At 51.4% G+C, this 26,601-nt stretch overlaps 3 protein-coding genes across 4 annotated transcripts in view; 1 reads left to right on the top strand and 2 right to left on the bottom strand.

Moving 5' to 3' along the window:
- Positions 1-1,502: 1,502 nt before the first annotated feature.
- slc7a10b (solute carrier family 7 member 10b) lies at positions 1,503-12,360 on the bottom strand. Of its 2 annotated transcripts, none has more exons than XM_079346875.1 (11): positions 12,104-12,360; positions 8,750-8,954; positions 8,485-8,636; positions 6,141-6,266; positions 5,904-6,057; positions 5,021-5,144; positions 4,638-4,741; positions 3,277-3,373; positions 2,707-2,856; positions 2,439-2,616; positions 1,503-2,347 (listed from the first exon to the last, which is right to left on the bottom strand). In XM_079346875.1, exons 1-11 carry the CDS (start codon positions 12,249-12,251, stop codon positions 2,217-2,219), a joined length of 1,569 nt encoding a protein of 522 aa, XP_079203001.1. In that variant the 5' UTR covers positions 12,252-12,360; the 3' UTR covers positions 1,503-2,216. The 2 variants fall into 2 exon arrangements, with proteins under 2 accessions (XP_079203001.1, XP_079203002.1); XM_079346876.1 differs by lacking the exon at positions 12,104-12,360 and adding an exon at positions 10,432-10,703.
- Positions 12,361-12,742: 382 nt separating this feature from the next.
- Positions 12,743-14,548, bottom strand: faap24 (FA core complex associated protein 24; the record flags this gene model as incomplete). The annotated part of the gene is made up of 4 exons (XM_079346880.1): positions 12,743-13,142; positions 13,577-13,732; positions 13,809-13,951; positions 14,455-14,548. 4 exons carry the CDS (start codon positions 14,546-14,548, stop codon positions 12,903-12,905), a joined length of 633 nt encoding a protein of 210 aa, XP_079203006.1. The 3' UTR covers positions 12,743-12,902.
- A 23-nt stretch (positions 14,549-14,571) lies between these two features.
- The window catches only part of tdrd12 (tudor domain containing 12), a gene marked incomplete at its 3' end in the record, with an annotated part of 15,165 nt that continues 3,135 nt past the window's right edge, over positions 14,572-26,601 (top strand). Inside the window, exons 1-33 of the mRNA XM_079346823.1 lie at positions 14,572-15,003; positions 15,248-15,292; positions 15,834-15,998; positions 16,078-16,214; positions 16,297-16,416; positions 16,497-16,552; positions 16,634-16,719; positions 17,896-18,210; positions 18,294-18,400; positions 18,475-18,540; positions 18,620-18,659; positions 18,738-18,847; positions 19,583-19,705; positions 19,789-19,860; positions 20,310-20,370; positions 20,598-20,705; positions 21,329-21,514; positions 21,606-21,759; positions 21,837-21,964; positions 22,135-22,326; positions 22,403-22,531; positions 22,649-22,766; positions 22,852-22,991; positions 23,070-23,299; positions 23,385-23,466; positions 23,581-23,762; positions 23,851-24,058; positions 24,161-24,253; positions 24,365-24,516; positions 24,609-24,803; positions 24,885-24,943; positions 25,054-25,123; positions 25,264-25,377. Of these exons, the coding sequence (XP_079202949.1) occupies positions 15,269-15,292; positions 15,834-15,998; positions 16,078-16,214; positions 16,297-16,416; positions 16,497-16,552; positions 16,634-16,719; positions 17,896-18,210; positions 18,294-18,400; positions 18,475-18,540; positions 18,620-18,659; positions 18,738-18,847; positions 19,583-19,705; positions 19,789-19,860; positions 20,310-20,370; positions 20,598-20,705; positions 21,329-21,514; positions 21,606-21,759; positions 21,837-21,964; positions 22,135-22,326; positions 22,403-22,531; positions 22,649-22,766; positions 22,852-22,991; positions 23,070-23,299; positions 23,385-23,466; positions 23,581-23,762; positions 23,851-24,058; positions 24,161-24,253; positions 24,365-24,516; positions 24,609-24,803; positions 24,885-24,943; positions 25,054-25,123; positions 25,264-25,377 (4,022 nt within the window). The 5' untranslated portion in view covers positions 14,572-15,003; positions 15,248-15,268. The remainder of the gene's footprint in view (positions 15,004-15,247; positions 15,293-15,833; positions 15,999-16,077; positions 16,215-16,296; positions 16,417-16,496; positions 16,553-16,633; positions 16,720-17,895; positions 18,211-18,293; positions 18,401-18,474; positions 18,541-18,619; positions 18,660-18,737; positions 18,848-19,582; positions 19,706-19,788; positions 19,861-20,309; positions 20,371-20,597; positions 20,706-21,328; positions 21,515-21,605; positions 21,760-21,836; positions 21,965-22,134; positions 22,327-22,402; positions 22,532-22,648; positions 22,767-22,851; positions 22,992-23,069; positions 23,300-23,384; positions 23,467-23,580; positions 23,763-23,850; positions 24,059-24,160; positions 24,254-24,364; positions 24,517-24,608; positions 24,804-24,884; positions 24,944-25,053; positions 25,124-25,263; positions 25,378-26,601) is intronic.

Genomic DNA, 26,601 nt, shown 5'->3' with positions numbered 1-26,601 from the left:
TGCTTTTATTTTGAAATAAAGTAAGGCTCCTCTGGTAGATGGAATGTTAGAACAGGAAGTTCAGCACAGAAACAGGAAGTGGTTATGGACACCAAAGTGAGGTCAAACAGCTCAAAGTAACGGTAACAAAGGTCAAAGTGTGATGTCATCAGATGAACTGAAACAAAGGTCAATGTGTGATGTCATCAGATGAACGGAAACAAAGGTCAAAGTGTGATGTCATCAGATGAACAGTAACAAAGGTCAAAGTGTGATGTCATCAGATGAACGGTAACAAAGGTCAAAGTGTGATGTCATCAGATGAACGGTAACAAAGGTCAAAGTGTGATGTCATCAGATGAACGGTAACAAAGGTTAACAACATGAGATTAATCAGGATTAACTCTGATGAGGACTGATGAGGACTGATGAATGAGGACTGATGAGGACTGATGAGGACTGATGAGGACTGATGAATGAGGACAGATGAGGACTGATGTGGACTGATGAATGAGGACTGATGTGGACTGATGTGGACTGATGAATGAGGACTGATGTGGACTGATGAATGAGGACTGATGAGGACTGATGAGGACAGATGAATGAGGACTAATGAGGACTGATGAGGACTGATGAGGACTGATGTGGACTGATGAGGGCTGATGTGGACTGATGAGGACAGATGAATGAGGACTAATGAGGACTGATGAGGACTGATGTGGACTGATGTGGACTGATGAGGACTAATGAGGACTAATGAGGACTGATGTGGACTGATGAGGACTGATGTGGACTGATGAGGACTGATGGGGACTGATGGTCTCAGGTTTAAAGACTCGATGCACAGAAGACCAAAGAACTTGTCAAATAATGAAATGTGATTCACAAAGCAACATATTAATCTAATAAATGTAATCAGTTAATATTAATAAACATTTGAATGTACATTTTCCCCGTCTGAAATAAAAAGATAAATATGAGTCTAAGAAGGTCTCCAGTCTGTCGCTGTGTGAAGAACAAATCTGATGTTAATCTGTTTAAAGTGATAAACGGCCTTAAGGCACGACGACAGGTCGCAGTGTTTCCCACAGAGCGACGCTTCACCTGGGCGAGCGACGCTTCACCTGGGCGAGCGACGCTTCACCTGGGCGAGCGACGCTTCACCTGGGCGAGCGACGCTTCACCTGGGCGAGCGACGCTTCACCTGGGCGAGCGACGCTTCACCTGGGCGAGCGACGCTTCACCTGGGCGAGCGAGGGTCACATTTGTGTTTATATTCACTTTAATTCATTTTAATCTGCTGATCTTACTTTGATTATTCTCGGAGGCCTCGTGTCCACCTGGCCTTTATTTCTGTGGCTGCAGGCGGCAGTGCAACCGCCCTTTTTTATAACATCTTTCAGCTTTTATTTTGAAAAAGGCGCTCGTCAACAGCGCTGTGTGAGATATTCCCCGTGTGACGGGACGGCTTCTTAAACTGCTCGCACGGATCTGTTTTGGAAATCCCTGCGCCCAGTGAGGTCGGGAGGTTGTAGTTTCTGTGTGTCAGCTCGCTCGCTCTCTCTCTCTCTCTCTCTTTCGCTCTCTCTCTCTCTCGCTCTCTCTCTCTCTCTCTCTCTCTCGTGAACGCAGACAGCTTTTCTGAATACATTTCCAAATTCAGGGCGCTGGTCCCCTACATGGAGGCTCTAGTCCTCAACGCTGGGGGCCCGGACTCGGACTTCTTTCCTGCATGTCAATCCCCTCTCTCTCTCTCTCTCTCTCTCTCTCTGTCTCTCTCTCTGTCTCTCTGTCTCTCTCTCTCTCTCTCTCTGTCTCTCTCTCTCTCTCTCTCCCATCTCTACCCACTGTCCTATCTCTCCAATAAAAGCCACAAAATAAATCTTTAAGAAGTCTGGATGATCTCCTGCAGCCCGCCCAGATTCCATCTGTGTGGGAAACACTGGACCAACAACATTCAGAAGACAAACTGTCAGGGTGGGAGTTCTGATGGTCCAAGGTGGGACTCAAAGTCTCTTTCACACTGTCGGCATTAGCTTGTTGACGACTTAGTAGAAAAGAAAGAAGGTCGTTTCCGCTCGGCTGAAGGGGAAACCAGAGTCTCAGAGGGTCAGACATGAAGCTCCCGTGGCGGGACAAAATGTCTGGACTGACGGTGACGGAGTAAAGAGCACAAAAAAACAAAAAAAACGAAGATCTCTATAAACTTAGAAACAAAGTTTTTTTTTTTTTTTTTTTTAAGAATTGGCAGACAAGCTGCTCCTGCCTGATGAACGGTCAGTCCACTCTGAAGGACTGGCGATCTCGATGGGGTCAAATTGAGGAAAGACCACAAAACACAACCTCTGGCCCACGTACGTCGCCCTCTCTGCAGGGAAAAAACAAAACAAAAAAAAGCCCAGATGAGACGGGGAGTTTTAAAATCAGAGAACAAACACAAGAAGTCAGAACAGACTCACCGATGAAGTTGTAGATGCACTTTGGTTTCTCTTTCCAATGGACGCCCAGGAAGTAGACGGGCACGCCGGTGAGCATGATGACTAAACCGACGCCACAAACCACGGGCTCAGAGTAAAGACTGAAACCCAGCAGCAGCGCCCAGAACATCAGGTAACAGACCGGAACCAGGAGGTTCACCTGAGGAAGAGAACATCAGCGCTCTGTGAGGGGAAGGCTCAACCTTTAGTCTGGACTCATGGAGGCCTGATTCCTGACACACTGCTTCACCTTGATGGGTCGGTACAGGTTGGGTTTCTTCCAGCGGTAGTAGAGCAGGCCGGCGATGGTGACGCCGTACGACAGGTAGTTGATGAAGGAGACGTAGTTGATCAGGTTGTGCGTCTCTCCGATGCAGAGAATAACGATGGTGGCGGCACACTGAAGAACACAGCAAGGGGAGAAGCTCTTTAAACAAATCCTGCAGGAGGTCTTTTTTTTTACAAACCAGAGAAGACACATAAACTCTTTAATGACTTGATGTAAACTTGCTCAGAGATGTTTTTGAAGCTTTTTTTGCTTCCCTCCGTGGGGATCAATAAAGTTTATCGTTGTGTATCACAGATTATCCTACAAGTTGGACGTGCTTGAATTCATCTGAGCTCCACTTCTGTTACACTGAACCTTCTTACTGTTCATTATCAGAAACGATGAAGCTTCAGGAGAGGAAGAACATTCTCAGGTAGCTTCAGTGTTTAGCCAGCTCTGCGTCGCTCTTGAGACCTTTCTGAGCTCGAACCTCTTAAAAGCATCTCCAACATTTCAGGTGCTCAAAGGATGTCAAGGTGAGGTAGTACGTACGCAGACCAGCAGGGCGGGGATAGGGGTGCAGTTCTTGAAGTGGATCATGGCCAGCAGGCTGGGCAGGTGACCCTCTCTGGCTCCAGAGAAACACAACCTGCAGACAGACGCACGGTCAGCACTCAAACTACAGCAGAGCATGACGGGGCAGGCGGAGCGTTACGGAGCGTTACGGAGCGTGACGGATCGTAGCGGAGCGTGACGGAACGTTACAGAGTGTGAACGAGCGTGATGGAACGTTACGGAGTGTGGCGGAGCGTGACGGAACCAATGAAGCGTGACGGAGCATGACGGAGCGTTACGGAGTGTGACGGAGAGTTACGGAGTGTGACGGAGAGTTACGGAGTGTGACGGAGCGTTACGGAGTGTGACGGAGCGTTACGGAGTGTGACGGAGCGTTACGGAGTGTGACGGAGAGTTACGGAGTGTGACGGAGCGTTACGGAGTGTGACGGAGCGTTACGGAGTGTGAACGAGCGTGACGGAGTGTTATGGAGTGTGACGGAGCGTGACAGAGTGTGACGGAGTGTGACAGAGCGTGACGGAGCGTTGTGGAGCGTTACAGAGTGTGACGGAGCGTTGCGGAGCGTGGCGGAGTGTGACGGAGCGTTGCGGAGTGTGATGGAGTGTGACAGAGTGTGACGGAGTGTGACAGAGCGTGACGGAGCGTTGTGGAGCGTTACAGAGTGTGACGGAGCGTTGCGGAGCGTGGCGGAGTGTGACGGAGTGTGACGGAGTGTAGCGGAGTGTGACAGAGTGTGACGGAGCGTGACGGAGTGTAGCGGAGTGTGACGGAGTGTGACAGAGTGTGACAGAGTGTGACGGAGCGTGACGGAGCGTGGCGGAGTGTGACGGAGTGTGACAGAGTGTGACGGAGCGTTGCGGAGTGTGACGGAGTGTGACAGAGTGTGACAGAGTGTGACGGAGCGTGACGGAGCGTGGCGGAGTGTAGCGGAGTGTGACGGAGTGTGACGGAGTGTGACGGAGTGTAGCGGAGTGTGACGGAGTGTGACGGAGGGTGACGGAGTGTAGCGGAGCGTGGCGGAGTGTGACGGAGCGTGACGGAGTGTAGCGGAGTGTGACGGAGTGTGACGGAGGGTGACAGAGTGTGACGGAGCGTGACGGAGTGTAGCGGAGTGTGACGGAGTGTGACGGAGGGTGACAGAGTGTGAACGAGCGTGGCGGAGTGTGAACAAGCGTGGCGGAGTGTGACGGAGCGTTGCAGAGTGTGACGGAGCGTTACGGAGTGTGACGGAGCGTTACGGAGTGTGACGGAGCGTTACGGAGTGTGATGGAGCGTGACGGAGCATTACAGAGTTAGCGGAGCAGGTGGAGCGTGATGGGCGGAGCGGCGGGTCTCACCTGGAGGAGGTGAACAGGTAGCCGTTGATCCCTCCGAAGGTGGACAGAGCCACGGAGATCGGCATGATGACGGAGAACATGCCCAGCAGCTTCTCTCCAAATGTCTGAACAGCAGAAACACAGACTCACTAACTCATGAGCAACAAGACGACGAGGCTTTAATTGTCTCCTGCTGATTTGAGGCTTGGAAACAGAAACAGTGACATCAAGGCAACTTCTTCTACTTCAAAAATCCAGAATAATAAACCGGACGCTGCCCCCTGCTGGACTTGAGAGGGGTTGTAGATTAAACGCTAAATTGAACGTTTTCGTGCTCTCGACTCGTTTCTGAAATGTGAAACACAAAAAAGACACTTTATCTTCGATGCAGCTGCTTTACTCACTACGGCCACGGCATTGGACGACAGCAGCTCCTCGGGTGACATGGATGAGAAGTAGGCAATGTTGGTGAGCGTGTACACAAAGGTCACCAATGGTATGGAGATGTAGATGGCACGAGGTAGATTCCTGACACACACACACACACACACACACACACACACACACACACACACACACACACACACACACACACACACACACACACACACACACACACACACACACACACACACACACACACACACACACACACACACACACACACACAATGCACAGATACAGTCAAAACCAAAAATCTGTTCACATGCATGAAAGTTGAAAAACGCTGAAAATAAAAGAAGCTGATTGGTCGAGAGTGCATGAGGATGTCGAGCTGCTTCTGATGCGACACACAGCTAACCAACAGAGCTCACAGAAAACTCCTGAAAAACTGCAGAGGAGCTGCATGTGTGAATGATTCATTATTTGTTCTGACAGACCCAGAGCGAGCGAGCGAGTGAGCGAGCGAGAGGGGAGAGAGGCAGTCTGACACTGGCTTGATGTTTTCAGGAACTGCAGATGTGAAAACGCTGACTGCTGAATGCTTCAGCCTCGCCGTGTTTCTAACGTAAGCTGATTGGTGGAGTCGGTGAAGTGGGCGGCGTCCGACCTTTGTGGAGCAGTTTAAAAGTAGTGGACAGACATCCTGAGGCGTTACAGTCTTTATTTTGACTTCAGATCAGAGGCTCTGATTTACTACGATCCTAATTAAAGAGGACTTAACTGCGTGTTCACTGCACGTTTGGTTGGTGGGTGTTTTGCAGGTGATTCACTGACAGGTGCAAACCTTGTGGAGGCTTTCTGTGTTCTACACGGAGAGCAGGAGATCGAGATGTAAATACTGACCGTCTGGGTTCGACCACCTCCTCTGTCACGTAGTTCAGAAAGTTCCAGCCGCTGAAGGCGAAGGAGGCCTGCAGGAAGGCCAGAGCGATCTGCCCGACCGACGGCGTCCTCTCCAGGGAAAAGGCCACCTGCGGGGTCAGAGCCTCGTAGTTCCCTGAAAGGTGAAGAAGACCTTTCAGTTGGTTGTTTTCACGTCGGGGAGCTGTGCAGCTTCAGGCCGGAGACCGAGGAGGTCACCTTTGCAGATCTGGACCAGGCCGACCACGATGATGAGTCCCAGAGCCATCAGCTTCCCCACCGTGAACACGTCCTGGATCCTGGTCGCCATCCGAACGCTGGAGCAGTTCACCCAGGTGAGCAGCACTGAGGAGAAAACACACGGCGTCAGAGGAGACAACCTGAGACCAGCTCGCCTGTTTGAACCTCAGGTGGACTCCGCCCCTCTCATCACCTCCTCCTCATCAGTCCACGCCTCCTGCTTGTGATGCAAGCTGTGACCTCAGACTTTGATGACGTCACTCGTACGTCATTTAGCGAAGCAGCAGGCGACTTGGTGCAGCCGTGATCAGACTGTGTGTGTAACCGGCTCCTTTCAAAGCGCCAGTATGGATGTAAAGTTCCTGATTGGTGGAAGCGTTGCTGGTGTTGCTGTCGGCGGTGGGCGGTGGGCGGCAGCGGCGAGTTGCCCCGGGAGGCAGGAATGTGGGAAAGAGGCGAGTGAGGGAGGGGCGTGATTGTTTCACCTCGTCCATCACTGTCACGGCTCTCTCTCATGGTGGCCTCACTCTCCGGCACAAAGACGAGCTGTCAGCGCCACTAAACAAACCACTTCCGCTGCAGAGAGCAAACAAAACGTGGCGAGGACCCCCCCCCCCCCCCCAACACACACACACACACACACACACACAGGAGGGTTCCCAAGGAGGCCAGGCTGAGCTCAGGTTTCAGCATCAATCCTCCAACAACAAGCGTGAAGGATGGCGTCAGAGGCCTCTCACACGGGGCTTCAGGCCGCGTGGATTCATGGACAGCAGTGCAGGAACTTCACGCTCCACGCCAAGTGATGAGGGCAGCGTGACAGCTGACGGACTGACGGACGCACTGACAGAAACACGCCGTCTGTCCTCGTGCAGCTTTCCTTCATCCATAAGATCAATATGTGGAGGAGTGCAGGAGCTCTCTGCTGCCTCCAAAGAACCCCGACATCGGGAGTGTGGTCAAGACCAAAGCAATCGAGACCAGAGTGCTCCGAGAGAGAGAGAGAAGGCCAGCACACTCAGGGGTCCAGAAACAGGTCAAGACCAAGACCAAGACCCTCAGGGGTCCAGGCTGTGGGCGGGAAGGACGGTTGCTAGGGAAGCTTGGTGGTCGTAACCAGGGGGATAAAAACCAAACGACAGATGAACTGGAGTTATCCGTTCTTTTAGAAAGAGGCGTTCTCCTTCTGATCGCAGGAACAAAGTGAAAAACAGCCGACTTGACCGGTCTTGATTTAGAATCTGGAGTCGGCCCAGTCTGAGGCCGAGTGAGACCTTCCAAAAGATTCATGACGACAACAGACACGATGACACGATGACACCTGCTGATGCCTTCAGGTCACGGCTCGACTTTGACGGTTATAGTTTGTGTATTTGTGAACGTTGTTCATCCAGCCTGGTCCCGTCTCGTCCTCTCCTCCCTCCTAAAGGGACGCCGTGCATTATTTACTACGTGCCATAAAAGAGGTTTTTAAAAGCCTTCAGCCTGACGTTACATAAGAGACACTTTCCACGTGAGCACTCTGCCTGCACAGCTCGAGCCAGAGGAATGGACCTGTAGTTTATTGATGAGCCGCATTATAATCAGCATTAAGAGATAAATTAATCATTTCAGAAGCATGGAGGGAAAAACATCAGGACCCAACAGGAAGAAAAAACATAGAGACATATCATTCATCATGTAACACGCAAACTGTGGGAACAGATCTAAAAAGCCTCTGCATGTTTCTAATAAGCTCCAGCAGCAGAAAGCTGCTCAAACTAGGATCAATGTTGGAGATGAAACATGGAGAGAGGTTAGAACGCAGAAAGCTTTACAGACCCATGCAGAGCTGGCTAAACACTGAAGCTACAGTGTCTCTACATGCAGAGCTGGCTAAACACTGAAGCTACAGTGTCCACCACATGCAGAGCTGGCTAAACACTGAAGCTACAGTGTCCACCACAGGCAGAGCTGGCTAAACACTGAAGCTACAGTGTCCACCACATGCAGAGCTGGCTAAACACTGAAGCTACAGTGTCCACCACAGGCAGAGCTGGCTAAACACTGAAGCTACAGTGTCCACCACATGCAGAGCTGGCTAAACACTGAAGCTACAGTGTCCACCACATGCAGAGCTGGCTAAACACTGAAGCTACAGTGTCCACCACATGCAGAGCTGGCTAAACACTGAAGCTACAGTGTCCACCACATGCTGACCTGTGTGAGAGGAGGGGGGGAGACAGCTCTCTGTGATGATTAGAGTTTAGACTGCAGTACTCATTTTAAACACTAGGGGGTTACAGACTGCTCCTTTAACTGTCCTGATGTTCGAGTGACTCACAGAGACAGGTGGCGGACAGCATCCGTGTGGCCATGTAAGGAGGGACGCAGTCTGGGAAGACAGGCTGCAGGACGTAGCTGGAAAACGTGAGGGCGATGACGGCCAGCGTGGTCGGGTACATGATGAGGACGGCGCTCCACAACAAGAGGAACCTGATGAAGACGAAGAGGTTTCATGACAAACAGATGATTTTAAGGACTTCATGCAACAGGTCGTATAAAACAATCCCAGAATCCTTCAGCATCCTCAGACCGACTCGACTTACCCCATCAGACCTCCAAATATCTCTGTGACATACGAGTAGTCTCCTCCAGATTTGGGGATGGTGACGCCCAGCTCAGCGTAGCAGAGGGAGCCCAACGCGGCGATGCAACCTCCCAGGACCCAAACCACCAGCGCCAAACCCACCGAGCCCGAGTGCTCCAGGACGCCCTTCGGAGAGATGAAGATCCCTGAGCCGATGATGTTCCCTGAGCAAAAAGGGACATTTCAGACCATGAGACGAGAAAGAGAGGACTGTGCAGAGAGGACTGCGAAGAACGTAGCTGCTGTCGTTGAGCGAGAGGCGGGGTTTCCCCGTTAGCCAATCACCAACTTGGAGTCAGCAGGTGACCTAACGAGCGTGTGTTTGGACTGTGGGAGGAAGCCGGAGAGCCCGTTACAGAGCTGCAGTTTTTAACCCTTTCTCCCCCGGTGCTCAGATTATCCTCATGTTTCACTTTAGTACCAACCCAGCAGGTGTTCATGTCTCAGGGGACACGAGTCGCTGCACCTGCGACACGCCGACCTGGTTAGATTGACTTCTCAGTCATCATTCCCCGATGATAACGTCTCATCTCTTATCCAATCACAGCTCCTCTCACGTGCATCAGATCACAACAAGCAACGTCTATGACAGAAAAAACTCAAACTGGTCGAGGGTCCCCCGGTCCGGACACCTGATGGAGTCACGCTACGATTCTTTCGTCTCGTGACTCCATCAGGAGGTGATCGGAGCTCCTCATCGTGCTCGTGTCGTTGAAACGCTGATACCTGTGAGGTTCCCCGTCTGTCTCAGTTTTTGTCTCTTTTTCACCTCGTTCATTTTCTGTCTCAGGAAGCAAAAAAGATAGATACTTTATTGATCCCGAGGGAAATTCAAGTTTTTTTGTTTTTTTTAGATAGATAGATTAAAAACAACCGTCGCCTCCGCTCCGCCTCCTCTGACGCTCACGATCATCACCGCCATTTATGTTTTTCAGAGTGCCGATTCGAACCTTGACGTCTTTGAAATCGGTTGATCTTTCCATCCCTAATAATTCCGTTCTATCATCACAGACACCGTGTCTCACCTTCAGCTGCAGCTGCAGACATCTTATAGAGACACATTTAGAACATTTAGAACTCAGGCCATCAAGTGACGATTTGATTAGGGGAGGTTAAGTTTTCTTTGTGCTTTCACACACTTCCTGTTTGTACCTGATGAACTCTTGTGTTTGTATTTCAGGTTGTTCACTGTCTGAGTCTTTGAGCCTGTGTTTGTTTGTTTTTTTTGGGGGGGGGGGGCAGCTGTAGCTCAGTCTGTAGACTCAGAGCTGCTAAGTGGTATGCATGCTGGAGAGGTGCCCTTGAGCAATGCATCATACGTATGACTTCACTCGGATCATGTCACCCATCTTTAACATTTCCTCTGGTGCAGCTCAAACCCAGCAGGGACTGTGTGAGACACTTGACCCCCCCTCTGTGAGAGTGAGTTAGAGAAGGAGGTAAAGAGCATCAGTCAGGCCGGGACAGCCCCTCCGGCCCACAGCTTCAGTATGCAGTGTAGAGTACCAGCAGGTCGCACACATTCACACTACAGCGCTGTCAGTAGCACAGCAGAAGGCAGCCAAGTGGCACAGACAGCCATTACATAAGGCGACATAAATTATCCACTCCGGCTGCAGAGGTGGGAAGTGACCCACTCACCTTGTGCAGCTCCCTGACAGTGAGAAACAGAGTGTTGTTGTTTGGTCGTGTTGCTGCAGAGCGCCGAGCAGCCAGCTCCTTCTGGCTGAATGCAGAGGTGCTTCTGCATTCAGCACACACGACCTTTCTCTTGTTCCACGCCGGGATTGTTACAGAGATGTTCGGCTTGAGCCGCTCGGCCAAAAACACCCAGGTCACATTCTGGATCCGATCTGGAAACATGCGGAGTGCACGACACAAGGCATCGGCTGTTAACCCTTTCAGTCCTTCACTCAGAGCGACGCGCAGAGTGGAGTGAGGGACGCACGGAGACGCACGGAGACGCACTACTTTACTTTTGGTAGCTGTTTTTTTTCTGAATTAGAAAAAAGGAGCTCTGATTCAGAACATCTACAGCGGCACGAACTCCCAGACTTTAGTTTAGTTTGAAGGTGTCATATGTAGAAATGTTTACACTGAATGAATAAAACATTAGACAGCTTAGTGCAGCTGATCGTCCTCACTGACTCACTGCTGGATAGACTGAAAGCCCAGATAAGTCAGCGTTGATCAGAGAGCTACTACATGTGACATGTGTTTAAAACGTACAGACAGGAAGAGGATCTACTCAGATCTTTACTGCATGGAGCAGGAACACACTCTACTGTCTGAGCCGCGGCCATTCACAATTCTTTAACTGCACCTTTTCCAATAAAGCAGATCGAAAAGTCACGTGACCACAGATATTCAGAATGTATTCACAGCTCGGGCACAGAAGCATGGAGACTCTAAACAGGCTTTTTAGCCACTGCCCGCTTCCATCGCTGCAACACCTGTTCACCTGATAACTGCTCTCATATCTGGCAAACCCAGGGGCGTCCAAAACGGCCTTCAAAGCCCCGCCTACCTTCTCTGGTCCAATCAGATCCAGAGCATTCAGGAGCAGAATGTAAAGTTAGAAGGAGGACATACTGGCTGCTGCATTGTTGTCAGAGAAGCTTCAACACAGCAGGTTTCCTTCATGATCACAGAGGAGGAGAGCAGCTCTCTGATTGGCTGACTGATCACAGAGGAAGAGAGCAGCTCTCTGATTGGTCCTTTAAGGTCATTGTCTTGTTAAAGCTTACTTAAAAAACTACAGCGTGCTGGCAGGGATAAAACTTCAGAATTATTTATTAATTGATTTTTTTAAATCACATTAGCCTCCTTTTATTTTGTCCCTTCCGGATCCCCGTAGATAGTGGTCCTCAGTGTCTCCCTGTGGTCCCCCCCCCCCCCCCCCCCCCCTCACACACACAGGCTCTAGGTTCGCCCCTGCAGGCCCCCCTCCACCTCTCCATCCTCTCCTCATATTTACGCTGCTGTGAAGTGTTTAAAGGTCCCTGCTGCTCCTTCTGCTCCAGCGGACAATGTTCATCTGCCTGAGCAGCAGCCTGCTTCTGGACTTCACATAGTTCAGCCACGTAAGCACTGCAAGTCAGTTAGATGTGAAGAAGCCACATGCAAACAAACATGGAGTCCTGCATTTTAGAATCAGCCTAATGAGACTTTTAATTAGCAGTCTGCAGGGAGCTGCAGCTCCAGTCGGTCCCTGCAGGATTCTGTCAACTCTTTGTAAAAGTTCTGCAGCAAAGAAAGAAAGACAGAAGAAGTGATCCCGCATGCAGCACGAGCTCGTGTGTTCCTGCCTCACCTATGATGATGGTGCACGCGCTCAGCAGTCCGATCTCCTTCTTCAGAGTCACCCTGTCGGGGATCTCCTCCTCCTTCATCATCTTCATCTTCTTGCTGGCCTGCGGCCGGGAGCGGATGCTGCCGCTGCTGCCGTTCTGTCCCTCCATGTCCGCCTGCTCCCGGGTCCGGTCCGGTCCGTCCAGTCCGCTGTGTCCTCCCAGTCCCAGTACTCCCACAGCTCCTGTCCTCTCCTCGCTCCGTATTCATGCACACTGAATGGGCTGCGCTTGCGCAACAACCTGCCGCTGTCCAGGGTAGAATGTTAAATACCCAGGACTCACAGTGGTGCGTTCAGGGACGCCGGGAACAACTTTAATCCAGTTTCTACACATGCTGGAGTTTTTATATTCAACAGTCTGAAATAGTTATCGACGCTCACACATGACCAAAACAAGAGAACGAGACCAAGAGAGACAGGATTCTTTTTTGTAGTGTTGTTTTATGTGCACGGTTCATTGCCTTGCTCAAAGGCACCTCAGCAGAAAATCTATCTCATTTGTGAACAATCGACTTTCCCAGATGTGGTGAGAGCCAATCAGGTTTTATGTGATTCATTTAAGATAATTGTTTTTTCATGAACAAAAGTCAAAAGCTGAGCTCGTGATTTAAACCTTTAATTTTACTGTAGATGCAAAAGTGCAGAGTGCAACAGGAAAACCAGCAGCCGAACCAGCAGCCTGCATGAGTCACTGAGACTGAGTGTCCGTGTGAGCCGGGGTGTCTCTGCGTCATCGCTGAACTCAAAGACGCAGCAGAGTTCAGGAGGATTTATGGAAGAAGCCGTGGATCTGCTGAGCTGCAGCGTGACCCACCACGGGCTCCAGCTCGGCGGGCGCCGCGTTGCAGAGCTGCCCGATGCTGCTGAAGTGCTGCAGCAGGGCCAGAGCTTTGACCCTGCCGACCCCGGGGACCTGCTGCACCAGGGCGAGGACGAGCGGGTCCCACAGCCGGGACGAACTCCTCCTCCTGAAGGGGTTGTCCCTGCCCTCCCCGTGAACCTGCAGAGGACCAACACAGACTGAAACCAGCAGAAGACAACAGAATGACCTGCGACTTCGCCTTTTGTCTGAGGCAGCAGCTGAGCGTTAAAAACTCGATTAAAGGTTACCTGAGCCTGACTTTTACAACCTCTGTGTTTAAACGACTAAAAGGAAAAACGAGATTTGAAATTGTTCTGACCATGAAGGTTGAAACATAACAGGCAACATGCAGAGGCAGCAGCAGACCAGCCGCTGCATGTTCTGCATCTAAAATGACTGTTTTTGTCAATGGAGTCAACGTTGTAGATGATCTCCGTCTCTGCTGTAAAACAGGTCTGAACAAACGTCTTTTATTGATATCAGATTGATGTGAAGAGGATGAAGAAAAAAGGACATTTTCTTGGATGAGCTCGTATTTGATGCAGGTCCGTCGTTGGTCTCTCCGTTCTTACCATCTGAGCGAGGAGCTGCGACGCCTCGCTCTGCCCGCTGACCGGCAGGAGAGTCAGCCCGAGGTCAAACGCCACAAACTTCTGCACGGCAGGGAAGTACTGCTCACTGAGCCGGGTGTTCTCCACCAGAACCAGCATCTGGAAACTGCTGCTGCTCTGTGAAACGAGAAACTGTTCATAACAACACAGACAGGCACTGAAGACACACACACTGTTCGTGCAGCAGACTCACATTTCTGTAGCGAACCAGTTTCCTCTTGTAGCTGTTTCCTGCTACGACGTCGCACTCAGACACGTACAGGACGCTGCTTTTGTTTGGCAGGTGGAAATCTGCAGCGCCGAGCTCGTTCTCAAAGACCAGTTTCACTCCTGCGCCTGTAACAGAAGTAAAGCTGTTAAACCTGCGTGATGTTTACAGTCACACTTTAGGATTAATGAAGACGTTCAAGAGAGAGAGGTTACAGACAAATACACAAAGTCATGTGACAACAACATCATGCTTCACCATACAGTTTTAAAGCACAGCCTCTGTATGGGGTTTGATCCAGTCCCCTGAAAACATCTCCTACTTATTAAATGTAAAGTGTAAATCCCTGCATGCAGCATAACTCAGCTTATAGGACACTTTATGATCAAATGTATATCATGACATCAGAGCCGAATTTAAAGTAGCAGCTATTAGGGTGGAGGACGAGCAGATTCATCTTTAAAAAATGTGTGTAATTCATATATGAGGAATATGAAGTGGAAAAAGGGTCCATGTGCAGTTTGATTGTAAAATGACACAAGTTAATGAGAGATCACTTTAAGGAGTAGAAAGTGTAGTTATTGGGCTGCTAACATAAACATAATATCAATAATAATAATAAGTGAGTCACCCTTTAAGCTTTGTAAGAGGACAGAGTTTCTCCATCTGTCGCTGGTAATAACGTGTCCAAACGGCGGAACTGCGTTCTGCGCTTTGAGCTCCATGAAGCCGAACAGACAGAAAACTGCCTAAAAGTCCCACTTTATCTCAATTAGAATTAAACAAACAACCGTCACAGTAAGGCTTGTGAAAGTGTCGCTGAATGGAAAGTGTTTAGTTGCCTCCGAAACGTCCAAATCTCTTCTTCTACGTCGTCAGCTGTTCTGGTGCGCGCGCACAGTGACCTCTGTCGGATCGGAGGAGAAGCACATCGTCAATAAATCACCCCCCACTCCCAGGCGACGTTTTAAATCTCTCATATGATATTAATATTAACTCTCTCTATGCATGACACATGTTTAAAGAGTCAACGTTTAAGAAAAGGTGCATTTCGTCACTTTGCTCATGGTGAAGGCTTTCTCTGTCCGTCTCCACGGTGACCTCTATCGGCCGGAAGAGGAAGTACACCCCCATTTCCAAACGCATCACCTGCCGCCGGCCGCACTCACGGTTAACACAGGTACGTTTTACAGGTAAAGATGTAATTCAATCACAATCATGTCATACGTTCACACATTAAGCCCCGTTCATCTTGTTTATTTCATTTTTAAGCGAGTTAAAGCGACTTTATCTCGACGCTAACTTCTTCAACGTCACTTGGGTTCTTTTTGTCATTTATCTGCTCTAATAAAGTCATATAAAGTCTAATAAAGTCATCTAAAGTCATAAAAGTCGTGTTTTCGGTTTGTTGTGTGTTGTTTCAGTGTTGTTTTACTCGACACACGATGCTGAAAATCTCCATTTTGAAGGTGAGTTGAGTTTTTTCACGGCTAGTCTTTAACGGTCGCTAACGGCTGTGACGTCACTGGGCGCCATGATGAATTGGTAAAAAAAAAAAAAAGTCACGATGGATTAAACTTCATAAAACACCTGATTCATGTGGATCCCCCCCCCCTGCTGTTTAGATCTATAAATATGCTTTAATAAAGTGTGAGGGAAAAGAATCCACCAGAATTTAACCCAGATAAGAAGTCAAAACTCTGAGATTCAAAAGTTCCTTTTTTTAGTTTAAATAAATAATGTTTTTGGTCAAATATCTGCGCTTTAGTCCTCCTCCCTGTTTTCAACACTCACTTCTGACAGAGAGGAGCTGGATCATGTTTTTGTTTTCAGAGAGAAAGTATTTATCTTTCTCTGGGATCCTTTCGTGATGCTTATTATTTACACAAACAGAAAAGGTGAGAAGTGTGAAACATCGTCTTGTATGTTTCAGGTGTTTGAAATGAACTCTTAATTCAGCTGTATTCAAAGTGAGAGGTTTGACCTTGACTTTTCTCCTGACCTCTGCAGGTGGACAACCCGTCCTGCCTCTGGGGTCGGGTCATTCGGGGTCCGGGGGGTGACGCGGAGACGGCCGTGCAGTACGACACTCTGCTGGCTCAGATGAACCTCTTCTACCACGACGTCACTCAGGACCTGCGCAAGCTGAAGCCCACGGCGCTCGACGAGGGACAGGTAACGCCCCCGCTCTGTTCACCGCGGGTCACACGCCCCGGTTATTCAAACGCCTCTGTGATGCTGTGCTTCCTCTCAGGTGTGTGTGGTGTACTGGTCGGTCATGAAGTCGTGGTGTCGGGCTGTGGTGGAGTCCATCATCGTGGACTCAGTGTCCTGTCAGGCTCGCTGCTTCCTGGTCGACCACGGAGAACGACTCGTGGTGCCCTCAGATCAGTAAGTCTGGATCCGTTATTATTATGATGATGACAAACGTGGTCACATGACAGAGTCGAGTCTCTTTGTGTTGTTGAAACAGGATCAGAGTTGCCATGCAGAACTTTCTCCAGCTGCCTTTCTGGGTGAGAAGGTTTCACCTGGCGGGACTCAAACCGGCAACCCTGCGAGTGTCCGTCTTTGAGAAGATGGCGGAGCTCACGTAAGCTTCATGTGTCCCTGAGGTGTTTGCATCAATAACCCGGATACAAGAGCGTCATTCTTCATGTCTGTCCTCTGCAGCCCGTCCTCTCAGTGGGACAGCTCGGCCACGCTCTACCTGCACAACCTGCTGCAAGGTGACCAGCGTTTAGACTCCGCCTTCATTTCTGACACAGAAGCTCCAGGTTCCTGTTTCAATCCTCTCTTGTCTCCTCCAGCGTCGACGCGGACGGAGGCCGTGCTGCTGGAGTCCGAGTCAGACTCCACCTCCATCGAGCTCTACCTCACTGTCGGCAACGTCAAGGTGAGCTCGCCTTCTCTCACGCTCCTCGAGGAGGAGTTCAGGTCATTTATTCACGCCTCTTTGAGTGAGTCACGCCTCTTTGAGTCACGCCTCTTTGAGTCACGCCTCTTTGAGTCACGCCTCCTTTGAGTCACGCCTCTTTGAGTCACGCCTCCTTTGAGTCACGCCTCTTTGAGTCACGCCTCTTTGAGTCACGCCTCTTTGAGTCACGCCTCCTTTGAGTCACGCCTCTTTGAGTCACGCCTCTTTGAGTCACGCCTCTTTGAGTCACGCCTCTTTGAGTCACGCCTCCTTTGAGTCACGCCTCTTTGAGTCATGCTTCTTTGAGTCACGCCTCCTTTGAGTCACGCTTCTTTGAGTCACGCCTCTTTGAGTCACGCCTCTTTGTGTCACGCCTCCTTTGAGTCCCGCCTCTTTGAGTCCCGCCTCTTTGAGACACGCTTCTTTGAGTCACGCCTCTTTGAGTCACGCCTCTTTAAGTCACGCCTCCTTTGAGTCCCGCCTCTTTGAGTCACGCCTCCTTTGAGCCCCGCCTCTTTGAGTCACGCCTCTTTGAGACACGCTTCTTTGAGTCACGCCTCTTTGAGTCACGCCTCTTTGAGTCACGCCTCCTTTGAGTCCCGCCTCTTTGAGTCACGCCTCCTTTGAGCCCCGCCTCTTTGAGTCACGCCTCTTTGAGTCACGCCTCTTTGAGTCACGCCTCCTTTGAGTCACGCCTCTTTGAGTCACGCCTCTTTGAGTCACGCCTCCTTTGAGTCACGCATCTTTGAGTCACGCCTCCTTTGAGTCACGCCTCTTTGAGTCACGCCTCCTTTGAGTCACGCCTCTTTGAGTCCCGCCTCTTTGAGACACGCTTCTTTGAGTCACGCCTCTTTGAGTCACGCCTCCTTTGAGTCCCGCCTCTTTGAGTCACGCCTCCTTTGAGCCCCGCCTCTTTGAGTCACGCCTCCTTTGAGTCACGCCTCCTTTGAGTCACGCCTCCTTTGAGTCCCGCCTCTTTGAGTCACGCCTCCTTTGAGCCCCGCCTCTTTGAGTCACGCCTCCTTTGAGTCACGCCTCCTTTGAGTCACGCCTCTTTTGAGTCCCGCCTCCTTTGAGTCCCGCCTCCTTTGAGTCACGCCTCCTTTGAGTCACGCCTCCTTTGAGTCGTGGGTTTAAACATGTCGGATGTTTCAGATCTGCGTGAACGACGACCTGGTGGTGAAGAAGTTTGCGTTTTACATCAGAGAGTCGGCCGACGGCGCCCAGCTGAACGAGGTGGACCGATGTCCCGTCATGTTGTCGTCCAGCGTTTTAAACCAGCTCCGCCCCTCGAGGACCCTCCGCACGGCTGCACGCACGCCGACAGCTGCTGGTGAGCACACAGACCGTCACACGCTTCAACACGGCACAGAGGGCGGGGCCAAGGGTCTGGTTTACTCCTCAGTGATGTCACGCGCTGCGGCTGCAGGCGGAGCAGCTGATTGGCTGACGGCTCCCCTCTCACATCAGGTCAGCTGCTCTCTCACTGTGTTGCTGTTTGTTCTGCGGTGACCTCTCACACGTCCTCACCTCAGACGTCTCTGCTGCTCTAGAGGAAACCTGAGGCGACCTGCGAGGACAGGACGAACGCCCCCGACCAACAACTTCCCTCCAGCAGCCAATCAAAGAGCGGCTCGGACGCTGCTTCAGCGGCAGAGAGGTGAGCGCCGCCCGCTTTGGATCTCTTCACACTGCGCATGTTTGATTTGTTCACCGAGCTGCTCTCGTCTTCAGCGACTCGTCAGAGGAGACGGACTCGTCTCTGGCTGCAGCTCTGACTACAGACCTGAGCCTGTTCAGGTGAGCGAGGCGTGAACGCCGCCACACGCTTCATGTTGTTCACGTGAAACACTGACGCCACGCCGTCTTTGACCCACAGGTTCCTGAAGTTCCTGAATCCTCAGCAGGCGGCGCCCGCTGTGAGTACACGTCACAGGAGGAGTGATGATGTCACACACGACCTCGTCCCTGAAGAATGAATGTGTTTGTTTCTCCAGGTGAGTCGGGAGGAGGAGGAGCTCACAAACCATCAACCTGAAGAGACCGCCGCCGCCGCTGCACGCCCAGGAGAGGAAGGACACGCCTCCACTGCAGCGCCAACAAGCCAGTCAGTGTAACTCAGCTCCGTCCGTCTGTGTCTCAGCTTCCTGTCACGTGTTGAGCTGGATTCATTTGTTCCTCCTGTTTGTAATTTGTTCCTGTTTTCATTAAAAGCCGAACACATTTCCAGTTTGACCTCTCGTGTGACGGAGTGAAGGTCAAACAGCACGTTGAGCCCTCACAGGCTTTAAAAGAAACCAGAGTAAATACGTCACTGTGAAGGTCATTATCTTCACTGCCTTCTTCTTTAAGGGGGGGAGGCGGGGTTACACCCCGGCCAATCACAGAGCTGATAGACAACCAGCATTCACAGCTACGCACACCTGAGAGTCAGCAGGCTAAACCCACGCCATGCAGACTCCACCCAGAGAGGGATTCAAACCAGCAACCTCCCTCCCTATTCAGAGTTTCATACAGAATGACTTCAGCTTCCTGAGCGTCAGAGTCTGTGGAGTCATTCCCAGGTCTGAAACACTCGGCAGGTTGTTCATCACATTCTGGAAAAGTCCTCACGGAGGGAACTCTCTGACGTCCCCGTGGAGACGAGTTTACTGCTGAGGCGGGACACGTGGTCAGAGTGGGACATTCAGGTCTTCTCTGAACACAGTCAGTGAATAAACAGGCTGCTGATGATGAGCGGAGACCGTCATGGCTCGTCTCTCAGACAGATCTAAAAAGTGCTGAGTCATGTCAGAGCAGTAAAACGTCCTGTCACACTGTTCTGTGCGGCTTCTTCCTGCAGATGGAACCCTTCACACGGCAGAGAGGCGCTCACGCAGCACGAGGAGGCGTCCTGCCTGAGTGGACGAGGAGGAGGAGGAGCTGCAGGTGTTGGTGAGAGCCGTGGGGTCGAAGAGGAAACGAGGTAGAGTCAAATGTAGAGTGTGTGACATCATGACCACGGCGTGATGGACGTGTAGACGTGAAGGCACTCTGTGCTCTGTGCAGCGGGAGCTCGTCACCAGGGTCCGACGCAGCAGACGAGACGTGGAGGAGTGACGAGGAACGGCTCTGTTCACGGTGAGACACAAACGTGCTGAGTCATGACGAGCCGTTCATGCTGCTCGCAGCACTTTGAGATTTTCTTTTAAATGTACAAATAAATTATTATTATTCTAATCTGTGCACCTGGAGCACTTACATGAAGAGAGTTTGCAGGAGTCAGAAGACTGTATAATATAATGTGTCTATATATATATATATATATATATATATATATATATATATAGACATGTCCATTAGTGTGTTTCTGTGAGTTCTTCTGTTTATGGATAAAAGCTGATTTTTTGTGCTCCACCGTTTATTGTGTGTTTTAAAGCTGTATGGTGTCCCTCTCTTGTGTCCCTCTCTTGTGTCCCTCTCTCGTGTCCCTCTCTCGTGTCCCTCTCTCGTGTCCCTCTCTCGTGTCCCTCTCTCGTGTCCCTCTCTTGTGTCCCTCTCTTGTGTGTCCCTCTCTTGTGTCCCTGCAGCCTCCTGGAATGGTTGAACCCCGAGCCTCTGACCTCTGACCCGGACGCTGCAGACAAAGAGGTATCATTCACACTCAGAGTTCAGGAGGAGCTCTGCAGCCTCCTGCAGACAGTCAGCAGCAGGATAGAATCAGGAGGAGTCACCTGGAGCCAGTGGGAGGGGCTTAGACTGTTAGCTAACAGATGTTCAGGGCTGCATGTTGACCTTTGACCTCCATCCATGGCTCACGTTGTTTGATGATAAATGTAAAGTGGTGCACAGATGTGTTTGTGTCTCCCTGCTCTCAGGAGGTTCGGTTTGATCCCAGGAGGAGTGGGATTCTGGTCCACTCGGTCCTGCCTGTGGAGCCCTGCTCCGGCCTGGACGACGCCCCCCTCACAGACGCCCTCCGCTGGGTAAACTAGGACGTGTGCAGCCGTCAACACGTCCCTTTAATTATCATGATGTTAAATAATGGAGAACAGCCAGAATGTGTTCTTAAAGGCCCCGACACGCCGAGCAGGTCGTCGTGCTTCTCTCTGATTGGCTGTTTTTCAGTTTATTTTTATTTGTCGCCTCTGCCGTTTATTTTCTTTTTCCACTAAGAGACCACGTGGCTGAAGTACGCTGCCTGTGCTGAGTGACAGCAACGGACTAGCGCCGCCTGCTGGCGTGGAGGGTTATTTCCTCTCACGCATGCTCAGAGCGCTCGCGGTCGTCGGCCGTCAGCTGTCGTCTTTTGCGGCGTGTTTTAAGAAAAAAAACGTTTTAGCGTGACGTGAGGCGACGCCACGGATGTGTCGGGGCCTTTATGAAGATGTTCAGAATAAACGCTGGAGGCTCTGAGTCATCCGAGGTCAGCTGGTGTCTGTCGGGACATGGGATTGGAACCGGAGGGTCGTCGGTCCCAGTTCACTTCCCCCGAGTACTGCAGAGGTGCCCATGAGCAAGGCACCCCCCCTCCCCCCCCCGTGTAGCAGCATCATGAATGCATGTGCGCAGGTCGGTGCAGGATGATGCAGATGTGTTCCGCCTGCAGGTGCTGCAGAGGAAACGCTGCGGCGCTCCGTCTCCAGCCGACCGTTACAGCTGGCCGGCGGTGGCTCGAGGATGCAACACGCTCATCGTCTCCCCCGACGCCGACCAGCCGCTCAGCTACCTCGGCCCGCTCCTCACCCACATCCTGCTCAGCTCCATCTTCAGCTCGCTCACCTCCAGCGCCGGGGTGAGTCCGACGCCGTGCAAAGAGCGCTTCATCACGTCAGCCGATGATTTAGTTTTTAGTTTTGTGACCTTTGAACCCGTTTGGTTTGCAGCCCGTGGCGGTGCTGCTGTGTCCAGGCTGGGAGAAGGTGCAGGCCGTGTACGATTTACTGGAGGAGACGAAGGTCACCCACACGCTCCACCCTTTCGTTGTGCTGCTGGGCGTCGGTAAAGACGAGGCCAAGACCGTCAGGATCCCAAAGAACTGTGAGCGCTGCTCGTGGTCAGATCAGAACTTCACTGTGGTCACATTTTAAACGTGTCTCTTCATGTTCTGGTGTCAGGCCTGCTGTTAGTGACCACGCCCTTCAGTCTGGTGCGTCTGCTGTCCTGCCACTGCTTCCTGTTCCTGCGTCTCTACCACCTGGTGCTGGATGAAGCCGACCAGCTCTTCGCTCTGGCTCCGGAGCAGGTGACGCTCAGCTCATCGTCGTGTTCTCAGGACTGTCAGGAAGCGGATGATCTTCCTCTGAGTGTTGCATGTTTAAACTCGGACAGGACGGCGAGCGAGGACAGGACGGCGAGGTCCTGAAACGCTCGCCGATGTTCGACGAGTCTGCACATAAAAAGCTCTCCTTTCAGATGGCCGCCATCTTGCAGCATTTCCAGAAGGTGACGTCCAGCGAGCAGACGGCTTCCTGTCCCCAGCAGCTCGTCGCCGTGGCCAAAAGATGGACCAGTCACATGGAGGGCTTGTTAGCCAATCACATGCCAAACCCCTGCATGGTCCTGACCGTGCCGGAGGAGGCGGCTCTGTACGGCGACGTTCAGCAGGTCCGTTTCAGAGACACTCAAACACGTCTGGGTTCGTATGTCGTCGTGTCCGACATCTCTCTCTCTCTCCCTCCAGATCATCCTCATGACTCTAGAGAGCAGCAAGATCGCCGTCCTGCTCGGCTCGCTGGATTTCAACCCCGACGTCGGACAGAAGACTCTGATCGTGGCGAACTCTGCTCAAGAGGTTGAAGATGTGTTCAAGGTAAAAAAAAAAAAATCATCTGAGCAGCTTTGACGTGAACGCAGCGTCTGAAACACACGCCAAGCGCCAAATGTAGGTAGACGGAGTCTCATGGTTTCACTCTCCTCTGATCTCCAGGCCGTGGCCAACAAGTCAGCGTTCTGCCTCATGACCCACGAGGGGTTAACTCACAACTTCGACTTTGTCATCCAGCAGTGGAGGAAAGACATCGGGCCGGGCACTCACCTCATCCTGGGTAAGATCTGTGTTCGTCCAGCAGCTTCAGACTGTTTCCCTCCTCAGCGCTCCTTCTGATGTGTTCCACCTTTAAACCAACGCAGTGACCACCAACGAGTGTCTCAAGTGTTTCGGGATCAGAGACGCCACTTGTGTCGTCCACTTCAGCTTCCCCACGTCTCCCAAAGTGTTCGGCAGCCGACTCTTCTGCATGGCCGACAACTTCAGGAACCTTTCTGGAAGAGTGAGAACAAAAACAGTTCGATGACCCAAAATGTACTCGATGTTATTTTTTTGTTCAACATCTGATTTCTCCTCCCAGATTTCGTCCCTCGATCACTCGGAGCGCGGCCCTTCCCTCAGGAAGTCCGTGCTGCTGATCTCTGAGAGGAACGCCCGTCATGTCGTCGGCCTTCTTCGGTACCTGACGCGAACGAACGCCCCGCTGCCCTCCGAGCTGCACTCCTTCGCTCAGGGTGTGCACACGGCCCGCGAGGACCAGAAGAGCAGCCGGCCTCTCTGCAGACACATCAAGAGCTTCGGCCTGTGCAGGTCAGATGAAGCTGCCTCTGACACTCAACCAATCGTTGTGCATGGTTTGTAAAATCTCTGTCTCATCTTGTTCCATGTTTTCCAGAGACGGCAGCGCGTGTCCGGATCGTCACAGATTCATCCCGGGCCTGGATCGCTCTGTGCTTCCTGCCTCAGGAGTCGTAGAAGTGAGGACGTCCACATGTCTCCGTCTCAGCTCGTGTTGAGCTCCATGCAGCAGCAGCAGGACAGAAGCTGACATGATGAATCCAGTGTGTGTCCTCCTGTGTTGTGTCCGGCAGGTTGTGCCTCTCTACATTAAGACAGCGTCACTCTTCTACGGCTGCATCATCAGGAAGGAGGAGGCGGGTTTCCCCAGTCTGCTGTCTGAGATGACGTCCTACTACGCAGAGCAGAAAGTGGGAGCCAAGCAGCTGCTGGAGGGAGAGCTGTACGCCGTGCAAGAGGACGAGCTCTTCTACAGGTTTGATTTAAAGACGCTTCCTGCTTTCTGCAGGATCCTGGATCAGGATCAGGTCTCTGTGTAGTCTTTACACGTGCTCTCCTGGCAGGGTGAAGATCCTGTCCGTCCCCGACAAAGGCGAGCGTCTGTTTTTCAGCGTTCTGGTTGAGTTCATTGACGTGGGGAAGGAGGAGGAGGTCAAGTCTCATCAGATCCTCCGGCTGCCCGAGCACTTCCACTCTCTGCCGGCTCAGGCCGTGGAGCTCGTCCTCTGCCGGGTCAAACCAGTCGACCAGGAGACCGAATGGCACCCAAAGGTTCTCCGCCCAACACACACACGAGCTCTTATTCTGTGACGGTCAGCTGATCACGTCCATGCTCCTGAGCAGGATCAGTCCTGACATGTTTGTGGCTCACAGGTCACCAGAGCGATCAGCCAGAAGATCCGAGGTCACCAGCACCGAGCCAGAGCCGTGTTCAGCTTCGGAAACACGGTTTTTATCGACCCCATGGTAGGTTCATCTCCTCTTTAAGAAGCCTCAGTTAAAGCCATGATGGCCTCCTTTAATCAGCCTCCTGATGTTTAAAAGAACATGATCCAACAAGCTGCGCTCTGCGTGTAGGTGCGTGTGACTCAGCTGCCCGGAGTGAAAGTTGTCATCAACGAATACAACGTGCAGTCAGAGATCCTAAAAACTGGGATGGGAGTCAGCAACCCGGAGCACCTCGACCTTCTGAAGGCGCTCTGGCAGGAGAGCGAGGCCAACACGTCGGGGTGAGGAGGCGCCGGATTAGTCTCTACTGTGGTCCTTGTCATGATAGTCCCATCGCCACGGTGCTTAATGAGGCGGAGTGGGTTCTTTTCAGGTCCACAGGAGGTCCAGCGTCTCTGGAGTTCAGGATCAAAGCCGAGGAGGAAGTTCTGGCTGAAGCGTTCAGAGCAGCCGAGGTCAGCTGGCTCAAAGATCCTCCTCAGCTGGATCGATGTGAGTCTCCAGGGATCCCGCCCTTTGTCCCAGCACGGCCAGAACCAGACCTGAAGTCAGCTGAGCAGATGACGAGGTCTGTTTCTTCACAGTGTCCCTTAAAAAGAGGACGTGGTCTGTCCCCAAAGATTAAAGACTTCCGTCATTTCATCCACAGGATCACAGATGGACCGGGAAGTTTCCCCCCGACCAGCCAGGCTGCCGGCGTCGACCCCGGTGAAAACACAACATTTCATCTTCAGAATCATCTGAACTTTAATAATTAATTTAAATTATCACCGAAAAGCATCGTGAGGTCATGTGACGTAAACTCGTTGTGCGTGCAGGTGACAGTCAGAGCAGCAGCCAGCCGGTCGTCATCGCCAACGAGACCGACCGTCACGACGCCACTCAAAGGTACAACACGCAACAGGCTCTGTTAGCGCACAGAAAGATTCCTCCGGAGCGTCGGTTTGAATCCCTCTGGTCGATTTACACCAAAACAACCTGAGCGTGAAGTGAAGACTTTGAACGTCTAACTTGTGGTCGTGTTTCAGTTTCCACCCTCAGGTCCGCTGGTACCAGACGTCCGACTCTGTGATCGTGACGGTGAAGCTGACGAACCCGGAGAATCAGAGCTGCAGCTTTCGGCCCGACAGAGTCGTCTACAGGTCTGTGCGGAGCCGACCGCTGATGGTTGCTAACTTGCTCCACTTCACATCCAGCGTCCGGTGGAGCTTTTTATCTCGAGCACTTTACACGGGGGGCAGCGGCTACATGTTCAGCATGGCGAGCCTTTGTGTGACTTAAACACACGAACATGAGCTCACCGTGCGGACGGTCAAAATATTAGTTTGTGATCAAATCAAATAACTTAAAAATGTAAAAAGCTGGTCATGTAGACGCCATATAAAGATGGACAGCGCGAATCCTGCGTTTAGCGTTCGTTACGATGCACGCCGTGCTGCACGCCGCGCTGCCCGCCGTGCTGCACGCCGCGCTGCACGCCGCGCTGCCCGCCGTGCTGCACGCCGCGCTGCTCCTTTATACTTTTTCATTTTTTTATTATGACTCAACTCAGAGAAGTTTTGATTTAAACTCAAGCCAGCGTGTCACAATCAAACTGGGTCTGAGATTTGATTTCATAGTTTGATCTTGTTCCATCTGTTAACATGGAGGAGGCGGAGCTTATACTGCAGCCAGTCAGCAGGGGGCGCTGAACCACTGTTCAACTACCAGAGGTCAAAATAACGGTGACATCATCATGTGGCACAAAATGTGAAGCTAAACCTTCGAACGGAGTCGGTTCTCCTGCAGTGATCCTTTAAAAGCTCCAGATGTTTCATCACTTTGAACCTCGAATTCCTCCAGATGCAATAAAATGTTTTTGAAAGCAACATTTTGTGTCACATGATTTTTGTATTGTTGTAGTAAACCCTGAAAAAGCCCCCAGTCTGCATGCTGATACTGGTTCCCAGGCCAAACAAAGGTTTCACAAACAGGAAACTCAAGAGACTCAAATGGGATTAAATTAATTAAATTTTCCACAAAGACAGAAATCAGTGATGAGAAGAGAATCTGATCTGTTGTGACACAAACGTTCAAAACAAGTTCGCTCATCTGTCCCAGATCGACCTGATCTGTTTATCCAAGTCACTGATCCTAGCTAACAGCTCATCAGACTGGGACCTGGTCCTGATCCTAGCCAACAGCTCATCAGACTGGGACCTGGTCCTGATCCCAGCTAACAGGTCTTCAGACTGGGACCTGGTCCTGGTCCTAGCTAACAGCTCATCAGACTGGGACTTGGTACTGATCCTAGCTAACAGCTCATCAGACTGGGACCTGGTCCTGATCCTAGCCAACAGCTCATCAGACTGGGACCTGGTACTGAT

This window comes from Symphodus melops, assembly GCF_947650265.1.
Source record: "Symphodus melops genome assembly, chromosome: 6".
NCBI classification, from domain to species: Eukaryota; Metazoa; Chordata; class Actinopteri; order Labriformes; family Labridae; genus Symphodus; species Symphodus melops.
This window is presented reverse-complemented; position numbering and strand designations above follow the sequence as displayed.

Coding starts and splice junctions, on each gene's coding strand:
- slc7a10b (XM_079346875.1), bottom strand. CDS start 12,251: ATGGAGGGACAGAACGGCAGCAGCGGCAGCATCCGCTCCCGGCCGCAG. Junction 8,955..12,103: donor CGCGTGCACCATCATCATAG/GTGAGGCAGGAA, acceptor CTTTTTGCTCAG/GGAACATCATCGGCTCAGGG. Junction 3,374..4,637: donor TACCTGTTCACCTCCTCCAG/GTGAGACCCGCC, acceptor GTCTGTCTGCAG/GTTGTGTTTCTCTGGAGCCA.